The sequence below is a fragment of the Arachis hypogaea genome, chromosome 13, assembly GCF_003086295.3.
Source record: "Arachis hypogaea cultivar Tifrunner chromosome 13, arahy.Tifrunner.gnm2.J5K5, whole genome shotgun sequence".
NCBI lineage: Eukaryota > Viridiplantae > Streptophyta > Magnoliopsida > Fabales > Fabaceae > Arachis > Arachis hypogaea.
Window position 1 is genome coordinate 133,818,619 of NC_092048.1, and position 21,125 is coordinate 133,839,743.

At 33.9% G+C, this 21,125-nt stretch overlaps 1 protein-coding gene and 1 pseudogene across 1 annotated transcript; one reads left to right on the top strand and one right to left on the bottom strand.

Moving 5' to 3' along the window:
* LOC112735486 (PH, RCC1 and FYVE domains-containing protein 1-like) overlaps positions 1–4,146 on the bottom strand; it is a 12,404-nt pseudogene extending 8,258 nt beyond the window's left edge.
* An 8,904-nt stretch (positions 4,147–13,050) lies between these two features.
* LOC112735487 (uncharacterized) lies at positions 13,051–13,993 on the top strand. The gene is made up of 2 exons (XM_025785020.1): positions 13,051–13,467; positions 13,610–13,993. The coding sequence occupies exons 1-2, from the start codon at positions 13,051–13,053 to the stop codon at positions 13,991–13,993; spliced, it is 801 nt and encodes a 266-aa protein (XP_025640805.1).
* Positions 13,994–21,125: the final 7,132 nt, after the last annotated feature.

A 21,125-nucleotide genomic window follows, 5' to 3' on the forward strand; every position in this document is an offset into this window, starting at 1 on the left:
TGCTGTCTCTTGTTTTTTCCATCCTTTCTTCCACTGGGCATGCTTTTCCTATAACATGATTGGCCGAGCGTCAAGAGAGGACCCTGTGCATAGTTGTCTCTCCTCTATCTTCAGTCAGATCAGGAAGTCTGTGCAGCTGCTGGGAGTTGCAATTTTCTAGACTTCAAAGCCACTGCTGAATGTGTACTTCCTTGCCTTCTATCATAGCACTGATCACAAACTCGAAAGGCCTTGCTCTTACTTGGGGCTAGAGAAGCATTTATAACCTTTTTACTACTACAAGCGCGGCAGAAATGAAGGCCACAATCATAAACAGTTTATGCTTCTTCCTTGTGAATCCAAACGGCAGCCTACACCCACTACAAGCTGACTGGTCACTGATAGAAATCGGGTCTGTGCAAACAGATTGCAGCCGTGAAACTTGATCCACAGTTATTGTTTCTACTTGCCTGTCTCTTAGAGCCTCAACAAAAGAAGGCGTGTATCTGTCTTCGCTATCACCTAGTCCAAGTTGACCATTTTCACCTTTGCCCCATGTATAGACACTCCCGGCCGAAGTCAAAACAGCAACATGATATGAACCAGCCGAAATCACTTTAACAAACTCTTGTTTAAGCTGTCCTTCAACCATTACTGCTCTATCTCTGGCGTGAGGATTTCCGGCTGTCCATATCTCGCGCTTCCATTGCAAATACCTTGCCATATTAGTAAGTGCTACAGTCAACATTCTTCCACAACTTACTTGAACAAAATCATAGTCAACGAGTTGTGAAACACAAGTCGGCACAAGCTTGTTTCCATTATCTGCATGACCAAGCCTCCCTTCATCTGCATCTCCCCAAGTAAACAGCTTGCCCGTAGGAGTATTATACGAAAGTGATCAAACCATGACTTCCACAATTGCAGCTGTATGCCATGAACCACAAGCAACAGACCTCACCTTTAGACCACTAAGAGACTCAACATGTTTCGGTCGAGAACAGCTCTGAAGATTGCCATGGCCAAGAACTCCGAAGGTACCATCTCCATATGTAAATAATTTTCCACAGCTAGAGACAATGGCAGTGTGCCATTCTCCACAAGCAATGCTTGAAATGCTAATACCATCTAGAGGACCTGAAAGTTTATGTGGTATCCATTGATTTTTATCCGGCCTTCATTAACCAATCCGAACAACAAACATCATTCCCCATGCATATACTTCACCAGAATCTGTCAAAGCACATGTATGATACTCACCACAGGTTACCTGTTTTATATGAACACCATTAGAGAATCGACTATTTTCGGGGAGCTAGTGTCTATATCATTTTTTGCCCCACCTTCCCCACTTCCCTTGACCCCAACAAAACACTTCCCCTTCTTTTGTTACCAAGGCAGCATGTTTTCCTCCTAAAGCTATATTTTGTACATCTAACATCATAGTGGATTCTAGCAACTTTGGAACTAAAGAATATATTCCATGTTGGTTCACAAACCTTTCATTTACAATCCCTACAAGACCTCCAATCCCTCCACCCCAAACCATTACATCCTTCAATGCATTGTTGTTTCTTATGAGTGGTGTGGCGGGGTTCAACATAGACCTGCAGGACAAATTCTTGTGCTCCTTGTTGAGACGTGTGTTTCGATCTTAATAGGAGTATCTGGATCAATATATGGAGAACTTGGGACAGAATTATCAATCATGTCATTTGCACTGGAAAGGAAAGGTGTTGATGGATAAAACTTATCAGATGTATATGATAAGCCATCAGAAAAACACCTTTCTGAGAGTGACAAAGTGGGACTTGCGCATACACTATGTACCTTCAAAATGAAATCAAAAGTGAAAGTCACATTCAGTCTTCTATGAAAATTATACATTTTGTAATGAGCATAATTGGACTTAGAAATAGAATAAGATATTAGACATTGATAGAAATAGTTTAAATAGGAGTTAGGTATTATAACATTCATTATGGAATTTGTAAATGCCTTAGAACTCTCTTCTTCCTAATTATATTCTTCTCTTTTATCTGATTCATTTCTTCTATATTCTACTCTGTCTGAAATATACCATTCAATTCCACAATGATACTCCTAATTTTCTATCTAAACTATAATCCAATCACTCCAAAAATAATTCTGTTTCACATTCATTTATTTTCAAGATATTGAAGAAGCACCAAATGTGAAAGGAACCGAGAGTATAACAGGCTACCAAACCATTCAACAAGGTGAAAGGAAAATTTCCACCATGTCAGTACATGAAAGACTAATAATTTGTTGCATGTCAAACATAACTGCAAAAAGCAACATGTCTTAGTTTTATTATATAAGAATAAAAACTAGGATTATAATTTTCTGTATATGGAACTCAGAATTATCAACCAGCAATTGAGATTGATTTCTCAAATCTTTATAAATAGCTAAGGTAGATACATGGAATATGTCTATAACCTGAGCAAATTGGGAGGTATCATCCAGGAGGCCAAGATTTTTCTTTCTTCGTAATATTCCGGCCGGACTACTGACACAACTCTGAACCCCTTTGCAGCTTCTTAAACTACTGAAAGGTCGAGGATGCTGGCACCGAGAAATCACAGCTCTCAATCCAACAAACCAAGTAGTAGCCTGTGCTTTGTCCTTGCATATCTACATTTAACATAAATAAATAAATGATATATGGATATAAGAAACAAATACAGTTATATTATATGCAATGTGCTAATCACAAATATTACCAGATCAAGAGAGTGTTCACTGTCAGCATAGATTAGCGAAATGAATGGCACTCCTTTTCAGCTTCATTTTGCCTTTGGCACCTTATCTGAAAAAGGATTAGTGTTGTATTATTAGACCAAAACTTCAGGTTCATCTGGAAAATTCATCAAGCAAGAAGGTAGCATGGCCATGGATGTTTGTTACATACATTTCCCTGCCCTTGAATAATCTTCGAAACCGAACTCAATCGCAAATGCTTTTCCTGCTGCCCTGAGTACCAAATCAAATTCCTCTCATCCTATAATCAGGGGAGAAGACATGTTAACATCTTCATCATAATTAAAGAAACTTCATAGATAGTAGTATTTAGCATTGCAAGCAACTATAGTTTCCAGATCAAAGTAGACTTTAATTTGAAGATAGCATTATGGATTTAGTAGTTAACAGTAAAAATAAAAAACAATAAAAAACAACAAATACAAGTTTCAATCACTAGTGAGACCATTGAGAATCTAACAGGGGGAAGATTTCGAAACCTCTAAATTTAATGTTTATATAACAAATTTGAAGAACAGAATATAATGAAAATCATAGGCCACATATCATTAAGAAATTATCAGAAGAAGCAAAGAAATTATTGAAATAATGTGTCATCACAAATATGCCTATTACCGGGGAAAGTCTGAAAGGGCAGAGCTTTGGTTTTCCTCTGCGACCACACTTTAGTAAATATGCACCTTTCTTTATAGATACAATTGCCTGAACAGAAATAATTAATAAATTAAGAAAAAGGGGGAAAAAAACAATTTTGAAGTTTGTCAGAAAGGAAGGTAAACAAACAGTAGAAACTATTGCACAAAGGAAATACCGAAAAAACAAAAATAAATATCATTTCACATTGGCAATTCCAAAGAACAAACACTAAAGTCTACCTTTCATGATGATCCACACTGACATGGAATGTGTGCATATATATATATACACTAAAATGAGAGAGAGAGAGAAAGAGAGAGAAGAAAGAATTCTGGTTTTGAAAGAACATTAACATGCCTCAATGGATTCTTATGTTGTAAGAAAATTGATGTAAACAGAAAAGATGATTAATTCCCAATCCTATATAGTATTCAAAATTGAAACTAAAACTGGAATAATCAGAAGTGATATCATAAACTCAGCCAATGGCATTGCCAGAAAGGAAAATGAGGAATTCAAAATTGAAAGAAAAAAAAATCAGAGCTAAGAAGGAAAAATTCTAAACTTTGAAGTGTAGAGAGAAAATGTAAAGAGGAAATTGAACCTGTTCAACAGCTCTGTCAAATGGAAGTGCAGCTAAGGAGTCTTCTTCCATTGTCATGGTTGTTGTTGTTGCAGTTAGTTTCATTAAAGAAGAAGAATGAATGGAAGAAGACAACGGAAACAGAAGTGAAGAAACTGAAACCTTATCATAGTTGCACAAATACTCTAGAATGCAAGAACAGAATATAATATCTCTCTCTTTCTCTTTGTTTTTTTTTTTTTTGAGTGAAGTGTCTGAACAAAGTCAGAAGAGAATAGAAGAGAGCATAGACAGAGTTGGAAGAAGAAGAAGAGAAGAGAAGAAGAGAGGTTTCTTTTCTCTTAGCTTTATTAACTTAAACAGTTGAATCTGTTTGGTTCATCCATTGATTCACTGTGTGTTCACTTGGAAATTCGTGCCATTTTTGAGAGAGAAAAAGAAGAGAGGGGCCTATGAAACTGAGAACTTAAAACCATATGCACGTGTACACCATTTTCTTGTATAAAAAAGAAGAAAAGAGGTGGAAGCAGTAACACTAACACACACTATTATTCTTACCACATCTCATTTATTGTCCTTATATATCTTGCCTTTTTCTTACTTGTTTTTATTTCATTTATTTATTTTCCCATTTATCATCATAAATACTAATATTACACCCTACAATCATGCATTATGCATAGCATAGCAGTAACAAGATGCCATTTTCTTCTTTTGGGCAAAGCTCACTCTTTCTTGTCTTTCTCACAAAAGGTTAAGGGAAGGGGGGTCAAACCGTAATTACAGGACCTATAAACTTTTGTGGTACTGCTCGTACATTACAATTTACAAATGTGATGTTTTTGAATTTTGAATTTTTAAATGTCACAAATATTTATTTTTTATGGTGGGAACTGGGGAGGGTTAAAACTTATATACAGTGAGTGACATTTAATATAATACATACAATAGTCTAATACTAATAATCATGTGATGCAGAAACAGTCCAATTTTCCTTAATGTACATGCATTCCATTTTTTGGCATTGGCCACTTTTTTTTTTCACCATGGCAGAAGGACGGGGAGGAGGGAGGGGGGACCTACTTTAATTTGTTCCAAAGGTGGATTCCAATTAGCAAGAGTTCATAAAAAGGAGAAATTATTATCTTTTCTTATCAATTTGACCAATCAGCAGTGAATTTAGATAATAATGGTCTTTCTAGGGACAAGAGAATCCGGCACTTGTTTGTGTAATTAAGAGGGCTATTTTTTCCTCAAATCATAAATTAAAATAAAAAAATATTTTATATAAATAATTAATTATTTTAATATGATATAAATATATAAATATTTTTATATAAAATTAAGTACAATCCCACTAGAGAACTATCAGGTCTAACAGTAACAAATTAACAAATATTTTTAAATTGTATTTTATATTAATTAATTATTAATTAGTGATTATTTAAAATTTTTTTTAAAAGATACAAAACTAATAATTATTAATTATTTCTTATTACTTTGATTCACATTTTAATATTTATTACACAAATTCTAATTCCTCTTTCCAAAAAAAACTTTGAAACTCCAAAAAACAAAAACACCAAAATATAAGATAAAGAATCATCAAAATCTTAAGGAAATAAAAAAACATGCAAAATATATAAAAAAGAAAAGAATCATCCAAAACTAATAAAAAAATCCTCCGAAATTTAGGAAAAAGAAACATAAAAAACTAGTTAAAAAGAATCGTTCAAAACCAAATAGGAGGAGGAGGAGAAGAGCCGCATGGTAGCCGGCGATAGCGTTGCATGGACGGTGGGGGACTCGCGGTGGTGCGTTGCGAGGAGGAAGCCACAAAGGCCAGGCATTGTGAGTGAAAGAGGCCTGGTGGTGACTGCATCACGACGGATGGAGAGCCGTAGGGTGCAAGTGGGGAGCAATGGGGAGTCGCAAGCGACGAGGATGCGTCGGGCAACGAAGTGGGTGCGAGTGCTGCAGGGACGATTCACGATGGAACGCAAAGTGGGTGAAGTAGAAGCGCGATGGTGGCTGTCCTGCGCAAACGGCAGATGAAGTGACGGAAAAGAATACAAGGACGACTGACGATGGCATGCGAGGACGGTGCAGCGGCAGCGCTACAGTGGCACGATGAAACCGCGGCAGCGTGGGATATTGAAAAGAGAAATTATGATTTGTAGTTTTGTGTGATGAATGATGAGTGAAAGTGAAAATAAATTAGAATAAGTTTTAATTCAAAAATATCATTAATATCAATTAATTAAATTTTAAATTTAAAAAATAATTTAAATTAATAATTATTAATTGAGTTGTTCAGTTCTTGTTTTTCTATACTTTTCTAATTACAATTAATGTCATAAAAAAATATTTTACACAACATGATATTTAAAAAAAAATTAAAAAGTATAATTATTTTTATTATATATTTACTTGTTGGTATAAAATCAAATAGTTACATAAATTTTTAATAGAATATACTAATTGTGTTAGGATTTTTTAAACTTTTAAATAGATATTTTTAAGAAAAAATATATGAAAATAAATTGATAATTTAATATTTTTGCAGTTTTTTTCCTTCTTCAATTGATTTTTCTTTTAGTTTTAGCATAAGCAAGTTTCTATTTTTTCAAAAAAAAAAAAAAACTGACTTCTAAACAATAAAATGAGTACTTATTTAAAAAAAAAATATTTTATTTATCTTGAAAACGCAAACAAACGAGCCTGCAATATAAGATTTGCCTACTGTAAATTTCATTAGCATGGCAAAATTAGTGTCCAAATGGTGGGCTATGTCACCTTTTAATTGACTATTATGCTAATTGCTAAGTTTATAAAAGGGCCTCAAGAAAAAATGTGACTTAGGATTCTTGTTCCAATTATTGCTTCCGATTAACAAGTAAAATACCTACTCAATGGTCCTTGTATTGTAGTATAGTACTGTTTTAGTAAAATATATATATATTATAGCATGATCCAATTGAGAAATGAGAGAGAAAATGATAGTTTACAAATAAAAAGCACAGGAAAATGGTAGAATTGTAGCTAGGTAGTTGAAACTTGAGAATGAAATACAGATCTATCATCTATGCAAGAGAGATTAGATTGACTTTTTTTTTTATTATTATCATTTGCTTCCAAAGTTAGGTTCACTAAAGTCATATTAACTCTGCCAGTTTTGTCTACCATGTAGGTCCCATGGACAGTTCATCTTGACCTTTGCTGAGATTTTGGTCCTTTTTTTCTTTGTTTTACTTTTATATATATATTATTATTTTTTATCTATAAAATTTATAATGCTTATAAATTTATTTATAAATAAAATTAATTATTAAATACTTTGGTTACACCAAAATTAAATAAAAATTATAGTTTTCTGGCTCTTGTTCTTCTCTTTTTCCACATCTTTTGTGTTTTTTTTTTTCACATTTGAAATTTGAAAAATGAATGAATAAATGAGTATGTGTATCTTTTAGTCCTTTCAAAAATCTCACATCCACAAAACAGTAAAAAAAAAAAAAGGAAAGGGAGGGGGGCTGCTTTTATTTTTTTGCTAAATTCCTTTCTATATATAACATCAACCTGGTCACATTGCAGATTCTCTTTACTTGTTTACATGTTTCCTATCCTTCTTTTTCACAGTGAATTGTAATTCATTGTCATGTCCTTCATGCAAAGGACATTACTCCTTTACCTTTAAAAAAAAATGACTCTAAATAAAATAAAATAAATTAAATTATCAGCAAATATCTATATGTGGAATTAATTATTTATTCACAGAATCACAGGGTCAACCTGTCCCTTTTGGAAACAGAATGATATAGGTGATTGTCCTCAGTCAATGCCATACTGTAGGTACTCTATAGAAATGGTTAAATACTAATATATTCCAAGGGAAAAAAAAGGCAACAACAAAATATATTGAAGGTAAATGCTATATATGTGATATGATATTATTCATTATTATTGACTATTTACCTAGTTATTATCTGGATTCTGGATACTTGCCTATTTATTTTTTTGACAACTCACGCTAATAATAATTCACCCGATAAATCTGCAAATTATTTAATAGGGTAATAATAATTAGCTATACCTGGCATATTTATGATAAATTTTGTATCAAATAAATATATTGCCTCATATATATATATAATAGTATGATTAAATTCCACAAGCATCCTTTAATTTATTGAAGGAGTAAAAGTTACTAATGAGGAAAAAAAAAAAAAAAAACGTAATTGTCGGACTCTGTTTTTGCTTGGAGACATTCAATCAAATTGAACTTGCCTTAAGCAATAAGTAATACAAATAACTTCAGTATGATCCAAAGAAGGAACGAACATTCTTTGGCACAAGCAATAGTAAATTAAATTTAAAAGAAAACTTTAAGAGACATTTGGTGTGTACGTTAACCCTAAATATTAATTTCTATATTGCCCACATTTTTCAACTTATTTATAGTTTGCAGGTGCAAACTGCAACCCCCCAACCTAGCTAGCTAGCTACTACAATAATAAAATTAACCTACATACACTACATCATTGAGAAAATAAACATGCACGCCTTTATTTGCTAAAAGATAAACATATAACAGAATTACTTAAAACTGAAAAACTCAAGAAATCAATAATTTTAGCGATGCCCAAAAAAACGCTTTTTAATTTTAATATGGAGGTAAATATTGGGTTGGACGCAGTTATGGAGAAAAGAGGTATTTGACCTGTGTGTGGTGTCAGAATACCACAAATTGGACCATATGAGTTTTTCATAGTTTGTCGGACGGTCCGAGTTGTAGTTAAGAATACGAATTCATACAAAAATTCATATATATATACAAAACACACAGTCCGATTTACATGCTGTGAAATTCAAATTTCAGCGCTTGTCAAATCGGACCTTCCGATTTATTAAGCAATTTTTGCCAACATAGAACTCGCAGGGTCCGAGTTCTAACTCCTGCCGCTCACATAAAGCTGTCCCACAATTTGGTCTAACACGCCCTATTTTCATATCCAGGCACATCACATTTATGGGTTTCATAACAAAAAAATTGAGCCTCCAAAAAAATAATCTTGACAAGATAAGAAAGAATGAAAACGAATACAGTGAAAATGTGAAACGAAAACATAAAAAATGATAAACATAACAACTACAAACCGATTAAAAAAAATTAAACAACAGAATAATTATTTGATTTAACTAAAGAGATCAAAATCTTTAATAATGTCCAAAAAAATAACCTTAGCAACAGAAGAAAGAATGAGAATAAAGAGAGTTAAAAATGTGAAATAAAATTTTGAAAAATTAAATGCTTTTTTCACTATATTTTATATTTAAAAGAACTCAATGTAAAGTTCGTCGGAATATATTAAAGATATGGCGAACCTTATTAATATAATGAGGTTCATCGGAAATACAATGAATTTAACTCAAATATTAAAAAAAAAATCGTATCTCAAAAATTAAAATTTGAATAATTTTTTTAGAAAAATAATTTTTTGTATGGTAAAAGAAATCCAAAAAGTAGAATATCCATATAATAATTAAGGGGTAAGTTGCTTGAATTGATGTCTATACACTATATAGAGGTTAGGAAAAAGTTAATATGTCGCTCCTAAGCAATTAACTGAAAGTGAAAACCCTTCCTTATGGTTAATTAAATTGCATTTCTATGTATAATCATATCATTTTCAAATTTGAACCCTTCCTTTCAAAGAAAGCGGCGGAACTAGTTTGACTTTAGTTCTAGTTTCTTGATAGTTGAAACTGTTAAAGCTAAGTATTCACTTCTCCTTAGTTACCAATAAAATAAGTTTATTAAAGATATATTATTTTTCATTTCTAACCATAGGATAACCCTAATTAAACATTCACTAAGCTAGTTTTAATTCTAATAATATAGTAGATTTTATATGTTTAAGTATGTTAAATATATAACTATTCATATTATTTCTTTCTATTAATTTAAATTGTTAGAATAAATGATTTTATGACATCGTATTAAAGTTCTATGTTCAAAAAGTCTAGAATTCGATACTTGGTAAACCTCAAAAGTTAAAAAATAGCATAAGACAAATAAAGAAAAAAAGAAGGCAGGTGCAAAAATCAAGCAAATCCAAAACTTTCATACAAAGAATAAACTATCATTTGTACCTATGAACTTTGAGAACACTCACAAAGTACCCATCAAACAAGAAAACTAACATTGAAAGATGGGTTTCGTGTGACAAAAGTACCTAAACCTTAAATTTTTATTTAGTTTTTAATAAAATTCCTAAATTACCCCTACCTTTTATCTTCCTAAAATTTTCGCAATTCTCACTATCACCAGCATCTTTCAGGTGCGCGAAATGGGAGCATATAAAGCTCTGTAGACCTTTGACAGTCTGTTGAATGCAGAAGAGACTTACACATTCAAAATGAATAGCCTACTACAGTTGTTTCATAGTGTATGGAGGTGGGACGAGTCGGAGAAAAGCGAAACTCGAAGAGTGTGGCTAGAATGCTTTGGGGTTCCGTTACATGCATGGCTTGCGAATACTTTCAGCATAATAGGGAGCCAATGAGGGGAGGTGGTTGGGTGTGATAACGTGACGAAATCATGCATTTTCTTTAGTGACGGCTGTGTAGAAATCGATACCTGTGTGATGGACGTGATCAATGAATGGGTCCATATCACAATAGGCACTAGCGGATTTGACGTTTTGGTGAAAGAGATGGGACGCGAAACACATGGAGTGAATTGTAAGTTGGATATTGTGGGAGATGATGAGGGAAGATGTGATCACCATAAGATCATATCTACAAGGGTTTGTGATGATGTAGCTATATCGTCGCAAAGATCAACAAATTCGATAGAAAGTGCAGATCAGGCAGCGAAAGTGGTAATCGAGGTGTTGCGGGAGGAGGTTGAAGAAGAGGGTAGATTGGTAAATTTAGAAATAATTTTGAACGAGTGGAGTTATGAATATTTAAGACTCAATCAAATGAAATTGGTAATGTATCATCCTAATAATGGTGGTATTGAAGGCATGATAGATTTAGTGGGATATGAGGTGAGTAATGAAGTGAATTATGAGCAAACTATTCCCTAGGATTATAGTTGTAGATCTAATGGGCTGGGTATAGAGGTTGCAAATATTAATTGGGTTGAACCTAAAATAAGGCCCACCAATCGAAAAGGAGGCAGCAATAACATGTTGGGCCATGAAGGCCCAAGCTCCAAAGCACTTAATCAAGTTGCTGTTGCGGAAGGGTGTACTGGGCTGGGATTGAGGCAACCGGATCACGCCTGTCCTGGGCGGGTCGTCAAGCAAGCGGGTCAATCGAGAATGATCCATCATGGGAGTGCCGCAACGAACAATGATGCCTCCATGCCTAGGGATCTTCGTGAATTGGGGGATGCGATCTCAAGGCTGGGAGAAGCATGAACATACCCTGGAGAAGAACATCTTGCGGCGGTTGGTATAGTGGCGTCGCGGTGGCCATTACACAAGTTGGGGGCGCTGGCTCGGCGAACGGTGGTGGAGCGAACCGGGGAGATGGAGGCTAAATTAACCACGATGGTGAGGGAAGGTTGACATTGCAGTTGATCCAAGAAGAATATGAATCTCAATCCTTTGTCGGTGCATCGGAATTGGCACATGATGGGGGGGTTAAGGAGGCTGGGAGAGGGAGAGGGAGACGAGCGGTGGAGGCGGAGGGTTGCAGAGGATTAAAATGTGATGGAGGGGCTATTGGGCTACAAGGGGAGGAGGGTGCGGAAGAGGGATCTAATAACAGACACGGTGATGATGATGACTCTGAGCACAGTGGTAGCATTAGTCAAGGAATTGGCAATACAGGGCTGCTAATGGAAGCGATTAGTGACAAAAAATATACTGGTACTAAATGACGAAGATGGCTACAATGATAATGACACTCTGAGGGGGCACAGCACATGTCAACGAGGATGAAGCCAGTGACAATGAGTGTTTAACATTGGATGAGCAATTGTTAGAAAATAAAAGGACTTGGGATTTAGCAAGAAAGTAAGGAGTAGAGCAATATAACGAAGAAGATGACATTATGGCTATTCTCCAACAATAGAATGAAGAAATTTCTCAAAAAAGAAGGTTGGCAAAACAAAAGGTAAAAGTTAGATGGAGTAGACCCGAAACTCACAAAAAGGTGTGTAATAATTTATTAAAATGATTTATAGTTCTTGGAATGTTAGGGGGTTGAGGGGTGACGGAAAGTTGAGGATGGTAAAGGACCCGAAGAGAAAATATAGATTAAACATGTTAGGTTTGGTGGAGACTAAAAGACAGTTAGTGACTAAATTTGATATACCAAAAATTTGGGAGAATAGTTATGCAGGGTGGGACTATGTTGAGTGTGATGGTGCATCTGGTGGGTTGTTGTTAATATGGGATGATGAATTTTTTAAAATAAAAAATAGTTATAAAGGGGAGAGATGGTTGTGTGTCGAAGGAGAGTTGTTGAAGAATAATTTTAATTGTGCTTTTATTTTGGTTTATGGTGTACATGTTAGAGATGAGAAGCTTGTTGTGTGGGAGGAGTTGAGTTACATAACTAGGTTATGCCAGGTTCCCTGTTGCTTCATGGGAGACTTTAATGAGATTGTACAGGTGGAAGAAAGATGAGGCACTGATAGTTTATCCTTGTCAGTCGAAGACTTCAAGAATTAGATGCATGACATGAGTGTGGTGGACTTTTCGATTATTGACCACAAGTTTACATGGTTCAGAGGTCGATCCTGTAGCTGTATTGATAGGGTACTGGTTAGCCTGGACTGGCTTGAGAAGTTTTCAGAGACTTGGTTACAAGGTGGTCCAAGGGATTTGTCTGATCACTGTCCTATTATAGTGGAAGATAAGAGGCAAAGAGATGGGTCGAGGCCGTTCCGAAGTCTTCACTTGTAGTTTACACACGAAGGTTTCCTGAGGATGGTCAGGGAAGAATGGAGAGGACTAGGTGAGGCGCAATTCATGGATAAATTGAAGGCCTTGATAGTTCATCTGGAAAGATGGTATAAAGATAATTTTGGTGACATGGACAAAAAAATCATGAAGTTTGAGGAAGAGATTAAGAAGATTGATGACATGGTGGGTGATGATGTTTATGATGGAATAGTGGAGGCAAGAAGAAGGGCGCTTGTGGTTTGCTGTGAGAAATGGTATGTAAGGAAGGAACTACATTGGAAGCAGATGTCGCTCTCTAGACATGCAATGGACATTGATAAGAACACAAGATACTTCCACAACTTAGCTTCTGCGAGAAGGAGAAACAATAGGATTGATGCGCTACTCATTAATGGAAGATCGATAAGAAATCAAGCTAGAATTAAAATTGCGACTTGGGACTTTTATAAGAACTTGTATCGTCAGGAGGAGTCTCCTTTGGTGGGGTTCAGGGACGGTCTAGTGGAAATGATTGGTGAAGAGGATGCTTCGGCTTTGGAGGTGCAACCAACTCTTGAAGAGGTTAGAGAAGCAGTGTAGGATTGTGAATCATCCAAGGCTTTCAGGAAGTGATGGATACGACATGAACTTCATAACAAGGTGTTGGGCTAAAATTAGCTCTGAATTCATGGCAGTGATGTCTGGTTTTTTCCTGACTTTCAAGTTACTGGCGGATGTTAATCTCACTTGGGTGGCGCTGGCCCTTAAATTTACTGGTGCAAAGGAAATAAAAGATCTAAGGCCGATCAACATGGTAAATTGTGTGTATAAAGTCGTTTCGAAAATGCTGGTTAGGAGGATGCAAGCAATAATGCCATCGCTAGTAGGTGAGACACAGAGTGCTTTTGTCAAGGGGCGAAAGATTCATGACGGGGCTCTTATCGCATGCGAAACTATTCAATGGATTAAATTGAGGAAGAAGGAAGCGGTGATAATAAAGCTAGCTTCCAGAAAGCATATAACAGAGTCAAGTGGAGCATTGTGCACCTTGTGTTGCAAAAGATGGGTTTTGGACGAAGATGGAGGAGTTGGGTTATGTAGTGTGTAAGTACGTGTTCTATGTCAGTACTGATAAACGGATCGTCATCTAAGCCATTTAATATGGAAAGGGGTCTGCGACAGGGTGATCCATTGTCTCCATTTTTGTTTGTACTTGTCGTTGATGTTCTACATAAGATGTTTGGGGAGGCGGTAAGAAACGAGCGCATATCACCATTACTGGTGGGTAGAGATCATGTTGAGTTGTTGCATCTTCAGTTTGCGGATGATATTGTTCTGTTCTGCCCCTCAGAGGAAGAGACCATTAAGAATTACAGAAGGATCCTTCATTGTTTTGAGCTAATGTTGGGGTTGAGTGTTAATTTTGAAAAAGCTAGCTTGATTCCAATTAACTGTGATGATCAGTGGGTACAACGTATGTATCGCGTGCTGGGCTGTAAGGTAGCCTCTCTTCCAGTGAAATACTTGAGAATCCCGTTAGGAGCGAATCCGAGGTTGGTGAAGACTTTGAAGCCCATTATAGAAAAAGTAGAGGAGATTAGCACATGGAAAGCCAAGGTTCTCAATAAAGTCGGTAAGTTGGTGCTTATTAAATCTGTATTGAACAGCCTCCCTGTCTATTATTTGAGTTTATATAAAATGCCAAAGGCTGTTGTAGAGAAACTGATTTTCTTACAGAGAAGATTTCTATGGAATAAGGAGGATGGTAGGAATGGTATGCAATGGTGAGGTGGGAGGTGGTGTAAGCTCCCAAAAAGTTTGGTGGGTTGGGTGTCGAGGATGCCATGGTGTGTAACACAGCCCTTCTATTTAAGTGGTGGTAGCGTTTTTCGAAGGATGATTGTTCCTTATAGAAGAATGTGATTTGCTCTTGTAACAACCTGAACCCAAATGTGATGTTGTCATCCCAGGTGTTACCTGTTTGGGGGAGGGGGAACGTGGAAGGATATCTACCATATATAGTTGAAGGATCAACAAGTAAGATAGAAGATGATACCATATATACATACATTGCTCTATTAGTGTTCTTTGCGTTGGTTGCTTGTTTTATCTGTTCTTGATTGTTTCTATTTGTTGTCTTCTTATGCTCCACTTGTTGTGTTGAACTTTTTTCTTTCAAAAAAAAAGAGTTGTGAAAGTTTGAAATTTGAGAAAGAAGATAAAGGGTGGGGGTAATCGGAGAATTTTATTAAAAAAGTCAACAAAAAATTAGAATTTTGGTACTTTTGTTATACGGAACCTATCTTCCATGAGTACAATATTAATTTTTTTTGTTTGATGGATATTTTTGACAGCGTTCATAAAATTTATGAATATAAATGGTAGTTTATTCTTCACATAAATTAATAATATTAAAGAAATAATAATCTAAAATTATTTTATTTAATCTAATATCTAACCTTATATATTTACTTTGATGGTAACTAATGAATATAAAATAAGATAATTTTTTATTAATTTAGACTGATTTTTAATATCTTTTAAATATTTTTTTCACAAATTGTCTTAATTAATGCTCTATAACAAACCGTGGATATGTGCTTTATCATATAGTCATATACAGAAGGGAGAAGGAAAAAATTCATTCTCAATATAGGGTATGAAAGAACGGTTCCATCATGTTAATTGTTAAGCATTGATATATAGCTGGTCTTGAGTAGTGTATCAATGATTCAATGTTCAACTTCTAAATTTCACCAAAATTAGGGTTTAGTAAGCTATAATTGAAGAAATAATTTTGTCAAATAAATTATTGTGTACCTTAGTTTCTTCCAATTATCTCCTTTCCTATTTAATATTACATCGCCATAATTAAATTCCAAATAAAGCAATGTTTGTATGGTACCAGTTAATTAACAACTAGTAAATACCGTATATTAATAATACAAATCTTGATAGAGATACTTTTTAATCATATATGTGTAATTTAATTTTCTCTTTTAAAAAAAATGGACGTGAATAATATATACATAGGGTTCATATGCTGATATACATAATTATATTAGGCATACATAACTACATAAGTAATGTAAAGAAAATGCAATGACATTTTATATATATTAATTAAGGATATAAAAGTGACGAAGATACACAATAACAATGTTATCAAATTCTCCTACAATAATGATTATCTATTCTTTATCAAATAACAAAAGGTAAATAATTAAACCAGTTTTTTATTCATCAATCATCAACTCAAATTCATAGCATTTCTTATTCAAGAGATCCTTTATCTTTTAATGATTGAAACCATTAGCTTTTGACTATTGATGAATGTAATAATATAACCCCCACAAGGATTCTTTTTGTGATGGAAAAAATCGAACCGTGGTAGAGTTAGTAAATTGTAGCTGGGGCACGCAAAAGACAAAAAAAAATAAATATAAGGTACAATTTAACAACAAAAAATTATAAAATTTATTATTTTTTAACTATAATTAGTCAATAATATTTAAATATGTGAATTGAAAATATATTATTAAATTATTAAACAAAAAAATTAGACTAATAACTAACAGTATTTACCAAAAATAATACATTCTGTTAACTTTTGAATTTTTCTCAATTAAAAGATTTGAAACACCAAACTGAAATATATTTAATTTAATTTGTATGAAAATGTGAAAAGTTGTGTCATCACTTTCTTTAATTGTCTGAGGCTTCATCCCTGCATGTCCCGGTAATTAGCTTCCAAAATTATTATTATTATTATTAAAACATGTCAAATTAACATTATTTAGTAATAAACAATCCCTGAAATGCGAAAACAATATAAGTATGTAGTACGGACACCTACCTCTGACTCCAACCAATGCTAAACTAACCAAAAGAGATTAGTAACATATCTTAACTAAAAAAGATTATTTATCCAAAAGCAACTTTAATTTGTCTCTCTAAAAGACTAGGTAGCTCAATAGCTCTTATTATATAGGAATCTTTGAAGATTGTACCAATGCTTAAAATCCAAAATTAAAAGGCAAACAAGTAAATTAAAGGTGTTTAATTATCTTTTCCTTCTATTTTATATGAATTGAATAATAATATTTCATCTTGATATTGCTCCGTGTTCCATGGTTTTTATTGCTCCGTGGTATATATTTCTAAAAAAAATATTATTTATACACTAAAATCAGTCATTAATATATTTATATATTTATGTATAAATATATATAGTTTAATTTATTTTTAATATATATTTATATTCTAACATGTATCTTATACTAATAACTAATTTTAATAGTTGATTTTAATATACATGTAGCAATACTCATATATCAAATATCTATACACACAAAAGATAAGTTCTATGTTTTTTAAGTGAGTCAAATCATATTTTTCAACTTAAATTATCTTGTCATCTTATTTTTAAAAATTTATATGAATCTCTTTCGATTATTTAAATCTAAAACCTGAAATTTGAATCTTTATAAATTTTCTAACAATCTTTTTTATTTTCAGTTTACATAGAAGACAACTAATAGTTATACAAATCTCTTGATTTTCTAAATCAATCGGATTACATATGAAATTATTCAAAATAATCTTTATAAACGAGAATAAAACATCAATTAAAATTTTAACTTTAAATTATATATTCTCATTAGTTTTTATGAATTGTTTATATTTCGTAATAACATACATTATATTACAATAATATTATGCATGAATTAAAGTCCTATATATATACTTTAAATACTTTTATTTAATAAAAAAATAACATTCTCAACATATTTTTGAATGTTTAATTTTATCCTAAACATCCTCCGACCCTAGCTATATACTACAACAAACGTGACAGATGGCGGCGGTTGGAACCTCGGATGGCGGCGGTTTTCTGACCGCCGCGAGACATTTTGCAACGGTTGGTTGACCGCTGGCAGTATGGGCGTCGGTAAACTTTTAGCGGCGATTTTTTACGACCGCCGGAATAACCGCTGCCAAACTGTGTTTAGCGTTGAAAGTATTTTGCGGCGGTTAGCAACCGCTGCTATCTTCCAGAACTGATTTTAGACCCATTTCGCGGCGGGTAGATAACCGCCGCTATTTAATTTTGTTAACAGTCAGGATTTTGCGTCGTCCCATAGTAACCGCCGCTAAAAGTTCAATTTTATTTTTATTTAAATTGATTATTTGAATTTTGTTTTCATATCACAATCAATATTTAAAAAATCTTTTAATTTTAAAATATTACGTATTAATTTAACTGATTATGTTTGCTATTACAGTAAAAAAAATACTTGACTTAAAACACAATGATGTGGTATTCTAACTGATATATATAGATCACAAACGAAAATAGTTAATAACAAATACTTCTCAAAGTATACTGTTCACAAAGGAAAAAAAATTGTGTTTAAGATCCCTATTTTGCTCCACTCCCCAAAGACTTCAGCTGTGCATCAATTTCAGGTGGCAAAGTATGTCCTTGCTGTTAGATGATGTATTTCACCAAGTTCTCCATTATCTGTATCTTTGCCTTGTCCTCTGCTGCCTCTGCCTTATGTTCTGTTGCTGCTGCCTTATGTTCTGCTGCTGCTGCCTTCAATTCTGTAATCTCTGCCTTTTGTTCTGCTGCCACTTCCTTCAATTCTGTAATTTTTCTCTGATACTCCTCAATTTGCACTCTAGGGTTCGATTGTGGAGTATTACGAATAATTTCGCTTGGACATGGTCCAAAACCTAACCCCCGAACTCGCCCTGAATGCTCCTTTCCAAGGACTTGCGCAAGCGAATCAGTAACAGAAATCTCCTTCGAGGTTCCACCTTGGCTCTCGATACTCGCAATTGCTTCCTACAGACATTCCAGAGTTAAGTTTATGTGTTTTTGAAGTTAGCAACACGAATAGAGTAACAGATGTAAATCATTCTTAACCACTACTTACTCCAACAACACGCGCATCATCATTCATATATGAGCTATCCCTTTTTCTATGAGTCATAATAAACATCTCTCCTCTACTGATGCGCCTTTGCTGTTTTTTCTCCTACAACCACATAAAATATTTACCCAATCATACATGTTATAAAAGAATATAACAAACCAAAAAGTTATGTATCAAACATAATACACATATAATTACCTCTTCATCCCTTAGCCTTGCTGTTGTCTTAGAGCCCCAGTATGTGTATATCGTTGCTTCGACCGATTTAGAGAATTTTGTCTGCACATTTCCTATAAATAAAAAAACAAATACAGTTTATCATGTAATGAATTGTATACAGTAATGATGCCTTCACAGTGTCACGGATTTTATTTTTTAAGGTTTGAAACTAATTTGACTGATGTTTGGCTTTTTAATTATATCACTTTCTATCAATTATTTTATTCACGTATTAAAAATGTTAAAAACTGCAACATTAAATGGAGTACCAATTTAATATTAATTACCTTCGTAGATTCCTTCAAACGATAGTAAAGGAACCATCTCCACTGCTGTGCATCTATTCCTGATGGGTTACGTTTGGCATTTACTTCGTAACTCTCTTCCTCGTCGTAAACCTTGTGAAACAAGTGGTTTCTTTCTTCCTTCCAGATTTTTCCTAGCCTTTGGATCATTACCCGCTTTATTGTTCCCTTGTCATCCTCCTCATACCGAAAGGTACACTAAAATTTTGAGACACAATGCGATGCACGTCCACAAATGAAAAAGTAAGAATTTGATATGATTTTACTTAACATAATAAACTCTAAATTTTAATATCATACCTTAATTGTCTCATATGCATGTTCCTTTAAAGCTTTGTCCATTGTCTTCCAACTGTCTTCATTGATGGGAAAATGTTGAAAGTCAGCACCCAGATTCCCTAAAAACCCACTCAATAATCCAGCCGCCTGACCGATCGGTTGCAACTCTTTATTAAACTCCAAAATGATTTTTCTGCTAGAAGGAAGTACTATGGCCTCCTTGACGCTCAAACTCATCGTTCTTGTGATGCCATCATCTAAGAAACAAATTAGAAGGATTAATTGCATTAATGTTACCTTAAAATTAAAAATAATACCAAAGTCATCCAATTATGATTAAATAATGCAGACCAAAGATAGAAATTTTACCGCTTACGATAACATTCCAATAATCCGTATCCTTGCGACCGTTGGACTTGTTCCGGGGTACAGCTTCTTCTTCAGCATATAAGTCATCAACGTAATCATCTCATGAGTCAACCTCATCAACCTCGGGATCATAATCTTCATCATCCGAAGAACTTTGGGCAGGCTCAGCAACATGTTCAGTCCCAGTGTTGATATGCTGATTTTTGTCAGTGCCAGCGTTGGAGATACAGATGTACCGCGGTTTCTTAGGCATATTTCCAAACCTTCAAGCAAACTACTAACACTTATTAGAGAGTAAAAACCTACCAAAAGCCAATGATAAAAATGTAATAAATTTAAAATTTCAGTGTAACTACACAGATTACATGCCTTAAATAAAAATCACATCTATTATTGAAAGTTTGCAAATTAAAATGTCACCATAGATTTGACAACACGACAACCGTACAATGGAGCACATAAGATGAGCTTTCTAACAAGAGTTTAAATTGGATGAGAAGTGCTTGAGAAAAAAATATATTCAAAGATTGCAATCCAAGTTAGTTAAGGAAGGGTTGTGATTTGGAGCACACCATTTATGATATGTTATTCACAGTTTTCTGAAGATGTGTGTGTTCAAACATAAAAAAATTTCTTAGTAAATGAGTCTCACCATATTTAAACAAGCTTCCAGTAATACAGCAAACTCTATAACTATCCTCTCTTCCTCGCTTTCTGAAAACTATATATTCAAGTGAATTTTGATGTCACAGGAAAAGAAGAAGTTCGGTAATTGATTTTTCATTCAAACCAGGTGATTCCTATGGTGCCTAAAATGTGATGTCTAGTTTGCAAAAAAGGTTTAAAAATATTTAATTTAAAAAATTTAAAACTAAATCATTTTTAAATAGTTAAAATTTACTCTAAAAAATAAATTTGGTAAAATTTAGACACTATAGAATTCACCTTGAAACTAATATTCTGTCAAAGGACTACACTAATTCAATTAAAAAAAAATTCAACTACTAATTTTTGAAAAGTCTTCTTATCCAGAAACAGAGTATATAAACTTAGAAAGAGCAATTCTACACAGTCAGCAAAATACTATCAGAATTACTAAGAATAAAGTAGTCTAATCCACTATTCT